The sequence below is a fragment of the Pteropus vampyrus genome, unplaced genomic scaffold, assembly GCF_000151845.1.
Source record: "Pteropus vampyrus isolate Shadow unplaced genomic scaffold, Pvam_2.0 Scaffold37, whole genome shotgun sequence".
NCBI lineage: Eukaryota > Metazoa > Chordata > Mammalia > Chiroptera > Pteropodidae > Pteropus > Pteropus vampyrus.
This window is the reverse complement of record NW_011888818.1, coordinates 7,218,521-7,224,077: the sequence shown is the minus strand read 5'-3', so window position 1 is coordinate 7,224,077 and position 5,557 is coordinate 7,218,521. Positions and strand designations below refer to the sequence as shown.

The following is a 5,557-nucleotide window of genomic DNA, read 5'->3' as shown; positions in this document are numbered from 1 at the left end:
TGAGTGAAATAAGTCAGAGAAAGATAAATACCATATGATTTCACTTATATGCAGAATCTAAGGAACAAAAAGAACAAACTAATCAAAAACAGACTCACAAATATAGTGGACAATTTGGTGACAGACAGAGGGGAGGGGGGTTGGAGGGCTGGGAGAAAGGGGTGAAGGGTTAAAAATGTACAAATTAGTAGTTGATAGTTGGTCATGGGGATGGAGAACATGGCATAGGGAATGCAGTTAGCATTAATATGATGGCTAGGTGGAGGGCCAGGGGAGGGAGGGAGCAACTGTGGGGATCGTTTTATGAATTATACAGACGTCTAACCAATGTACTGTATACTCGAAACTAATTTAAATAAATTTAAAAGAAAGGAAGGAAGGAAAGGAAAGGAAAAGGAAGGGAAAGGGAAAGGGAAAAGGAAAGGGAAAGGAAAGAAAAAGGAAAAAAGAAAAGAAAAAGGAAGGTGTAACAAAAGAAACCACTTGATTCCCTTTTTGAAGTATTACCCACTAAAAACCTGGATTCGCCTTAGCATAAGGTGATAATTACTAATTACTATGAATTATTATAGTATCAAACAGAAGGTCCTTTTCAATTAAGGTTTCTATTTACCTCTGGTTTATAATAGCGGTGAGTATATGTTAAGTCAATAATCAGTCCAAGTTCTTCATTCTGTTCTTGAATTTTGTCAAAAAGATCCAAGGGAGAAAAACGTTCTTCTGGAGCAAGATTCTCTTCAAAACTCTGTCAGAGAGAAGAAATAATAAGAAATAGCAAAGATGTGCTTAAAATCCTTTATTATTCATTTATTCAAGCCTTGTGATGCTAACATACAATGAGATTCAAAGGAATGTTTTCACGTTTCTGAAATTTACAAGTTATATTACAATCCTCTCTTCCAGAGTGGAGGGAAGAAAATAAGCTCACATCTATATGTTTGTGTTTGTTTCATATTGGTCCCCTAACCAGATTGTAACTCCAAGAAGGCAGGGACCACATCTATTTTGTCCACCACTGTATCTTCAGCTCCAAGTGGAGTGCCTATATATAGGCACTTATAAATACACCTTGAATGTCTATACATACGAAGAATGGGCCTTATTGTTAAATATTCTTAACGTATTTGACTTATTTATGTATTCTGTCCCATTGATCTCATTGGTTATTCAAGTGCCAGCAAGTTGTTTTTTTTTTTTTAACAGACTAGTTTTTAGAGCACATTTAGGTTCAGCAAAACTGAGCAGGAAGTACAGGAAGTTTCCACTTGTACCCTCTCTCCTTCACCCCACACAGCCTATCTCACCATCAACATTCCATATCAGTGTGGTACATTTGTTAGAATCAATGAACCAACACTGGCGCATCATTATCAATTAAAGTCCATACTTTACATTGAGTCACTCTTAATGCTGTAATTCCAAAACTTTTGACCAATTTATGTATGACATGTATTTACCCTTATAGCAACACTTTCACTGCCCTAATATGGCTTCATATCTGGTAGGGCTAGATGACTCCCTTCCACCATTATTCTTTTTCAGAATTTTCCTGGCTATTTATGTTTATTTTTCTATATGAGTTTTAGAATCAGCCTATTTCAGATGCTGTTAAATTTATAACTTACGAAGATTTAACAGATTTATGATGTTGAGTCTTTTGCATAATATTGTAAGTTTTGAAGAGTAAATTAATTACAAGACATACAATCTTTCCAGTCAGTTTCTTTAAGACTTGGAGCTGATGGGTCAATTATCACCTCTAGCTATCTAAACAACTAACTTTAGATAACTAAAAAAGTCACAACCTTTTAGGAAGCCTTCCTTGATTAACCCTGTTATTATTTCCCACTCCTGAGAATTCCGAGGTATTTCTTGCCATGGCATTTATTTGACATTTAACATATTCTATTTTATATTCCAGTGTGCTGGAGTAGTGACTGTTAAGTATTGAGAATGCTTTTCCTTGAATGACTTCCATAAACACACAGAAAACCAATGCCACACTTCACTGCCATGAGTGTAAGTATACTGCATGAATAGGGACTGCACTGGGAGAGGTTAATGAGCTTTGTCATTCTCATTATGGTACCTTAAACAAGCCTAACACTGAATAAAATCACTTGAGTATACAGAGCTAGAAGAGGCTTTTTATGAAATCATACAGTAAAGATTTGTGGCTGTGTGGAAGAAAGGAAACTGAAGTCTGTTTTCTCCCTTGCTGATGTACTTTCAGGCATGAGCTAAGCAGGGACTCTTGTAAAATCTCAAGAATCCACTTTTAGAGGCCATGGAGTAGGGACTTGAGGAGTTAGGACAACTGCATAGAGAAGAGGAGGAATAAAGGAGAAATGTCACAGCAACTGCAAATGTGGGTAAGAATCCATTCATTCATTCAACAAAGACTTGATAAGTATTTATTATATGTCAAACAGAATGCTTGGTGTTGGTGGATGTGAATGAGAACCATATGTGTATCTTTATGAAATGACTAATTTTTAAGACCAGAGATGCAGAATTGACATATAAGTGAAAAAGGAACCCTGACCTAAGTCACAAATTAAATAAATTCCCAATAAATTCAAAGTGTGCTTTTCCTGATGCTAATCCATGCTATGCTGGGCAGTTTGAGACATAGAATCTCTTCTCATCTTATTTATATTGGTCAAATGCTTTCCCCACTTATTCCTTTCTTAGTTTAAACAAAAACACAATTTTCAGAGTTTTCATGCTGAAATTTTGACCTTGCTGATTCAGGGGTTTTTTGTTTGTTTGTTTGTTTTTGGTTATGACAATACAAGCAAAGGGGTCTTACTGATACTTAGAGGTTGGGGTCATAGACGCTAGACATCTGGCCAAATTCAGAAGTCCTACAAATGTGTCTCATACCTGAATGACTCTTGAATGTCCTACTCAACATTCACATAGGTGAAAAACTGCTCATAATTATCTAAGCCTTAGAAACTAACTCCATTTCACAACTGAAACAAAGGGTTTTTACACAGTTTTAATGTACATCGGATTTTCCAGGATAGCAATCATCTTACTAAACAAATGAAGACTGTACTTTGTTTTATTTGGCAGTCTACTCAGAGCTGTTCACTGCCATGGAAACTCCTACCACTAAAGTAATATAACCCATTTAGATCAGTCTTTATTTGCAGTTTTTGCATTCCTGGTGCAAGTAACTACTTCTTTATTTCCAGTATAGTCATGCCTAAACATTTACATACTGAAACATAAAATATATAATTTTTTATTATAAATTTTTTATTTAGTCTTCATATTATACTTACACTGATTTTTTTTCTTTAAAACTAAGTATGGAAGTAGGTCGTATTTATCTACGAATTTCATTTCAGGATAGTAAAGGGTGTATTACAAAGTATTTGCTATAAAGAAAGAAAATGGAGTGTAACGGGAATGAGAATCAGTGTTTTACATGGTTAATTTAGATTTCTGAAGGAATATTGAATTAACTTTTGCTTACCTTTTTTAAAGGAACTTTGAAAGCAATAAAACGAGTCCCAGGCATCCGCTGTCCAACTGGGAGATAGTCCTTCCACCTATTAATACATTTTTTGTTAGCCAAATTTTATGTTGGCCTGTCTCCCTGCACAGACTGAAGACTCCCAGAAAAGGGAAATCACAGCTCACACAGTAGGTCCCTTCTTTTCTCTGCATTTTGCTGCTCCATTAATTCAACCCCACCTAGTTAACAATCTGTACTTCCTTTGTTCCTGTTTCCCCATCTTAAAAACAGACATAAGGCAACAAAACAGGGCAAAGGTCTTAACAAATAAGGCATATCTAAAACCAGAGATAGCAGAACTTCTGTATCCCTGATAAAATCAAGCTTGGTCCTAAATATGAACGTGTCATTAATACCCACATGTTGACTGAAATAGTTTAAATTCAATTCCCTCACTTAAGTTTTAGTACTCATACAACTGATTCCATCAAATTCAATCAGTAGGGAAATTCAAGTTGATGTTTTAAAAGAAAACCAGATAGAAAAGGGACTGTAAGTTTCACCTAATTCTAGGAGTCACAGTGAAAAGTAATATTTGAGCTGACTTCTGTCGGATAAGTTAGAACTAACTAAAGTTAACTCAGCATATCCGAAGCATAGAAAGTGAGGGCAAACTGGCACAAGTTGGGACTGGAGAAGCAGAAAGGATTCTAGACCACACAGTCTTAAAGGTCACGGTAAAGAGTTTGTTTTTATCCTTGAAACAATGTTTTTGAGCGACGTTTATGAGCAATGGTCCAATCTGCCTATTACAAAGATTTCTTATGTGAAGAATGGATTGGAAGGAAATGAGCAAATATAGGTACACTACTTAGGACCTCACTGCAATAAATCAGGCAACGTCTGTATTAAGATGCTGACAGAAAGGAGGTGAAAGATTGAAAAGATTTTCAGGAGAGTAAATGAAGGAGACTTAATGAGGTATGAGATGAAGAAAGGTCTCAAGGAATAAAGAAGAGTTCACTGAACATATGAGCAACCTCAAAGTTAGTCATTTGAACCTATAAAAATAGGTATTTCAAATAAGACCTGTTAGGAAGCAACAGTACGCCCCTTGTGATTCCTGGAACCAATACAAACCAACTTTTTCGGTAAGAAGTTCGGCGGTACTGGTGGGTTTTTTCACTCAAACTTAGTTATTACTCACCTTTTCAGTGCCAAAACAACACAGCTTCAAGAATTCGGGGGGACTCCATTTTGGCAATTCAAGGGTATCCCCAACACTGACGGTCCCACCTTAAAAAGCAGTCCCTCTGCATTTTACCAGAGAGTCAATGACCAGAGCCTCTCTTTTAAAAGGATAAGAGAAATCCGAACATCACAGACGGTCCGTTTCAGCTACTGTGGGCGGAGTGGCGAGTGGGTCAGTACCTGCTAGCAAGGGACGGACGGGCCAAGCGCGCGGCAGTAGCAGGCAGACCACAAGAGATGAAGCCCGGGCCCAAGAGCTACGAGCTCGAAGGGCTATGTCCAGGGGCCGAGGCATATTACCTTTCCGGGATGTGGTTTCCGCCCTTCCTCCTGGCTGAAGAACGTCCAGAAAAGACGCGACCCTGGCCCCAACCACCGCGGGCACGATGCCATTGGCTCATGTGGGCCCCAAGATGCCGCCCACCAAATGCCAAGAGCACCAAAGACGCCAGAACAACTCTCTCGGTGCCAAAACAAGACAGCAGACAGGAAGCACCTAGGCAGCAACCCACGCAGTTCCCAGGCTCCTTTGCCACTGCACATGCGCCACCGCGCTTCATGATGACGTCATCAGACCGGCTGGCTGAGAAGCTTGATTAATAAATAGGACTGTGGTGGCTACAGTGCCTTCCTTAGCCCGCAGCAGGAAGCACAGGTCGATGAGTTCACGTTCATACCCTTCAGAATTCAAATACTCCAGGACAAGGAATGAAAAGTTAACACCTATTCCTACAGTTTCTTGTGTGGTTATTCTAGATATTTCCAAGGGCTTATATTCACACTTATTCTATATTGCATATAAATATTTGTACATACACATGTATTCTCTATTTTATA

General features: G+C 38.2%; 1 protein-coding gene across 1 annotated transcript in view; it reads right to left on the bottom strand.

Moving 5' to 3' along the window:
* DUSP11 (dual specificity phosphatase 11) overlaps nucleotides 1-5,299 on the bottom strand; it is a 21,678-nt gene extending 16,379 nt beyond the window's left edge. Inside the window, exons 1-3 of the mRNA XM_011358145.2 lie at nucleotides 5,021-5,299; nucleotides 3,488-3,563; nucleotides 614-745 (exon numbers count right to left, since the gene is read on the bottom strand). Of these exons, the coding sequence (XP_011356447.1) occupies nucleotides 614-745; nucleotides 3,488-3,563; nucleotides 5,021-5,280 (468 nt within the window). The 5' untranslated portion in view covers nucleotides 5,281-5,299. The remainder of the gene's footprint in view (nucleotides 1-613; nucleotides 746-3,487; nucleotides 3,564-5,020) is intronic.
* Nucleotides 5,300-5,557: the final 258 nt, after the last annotated feature.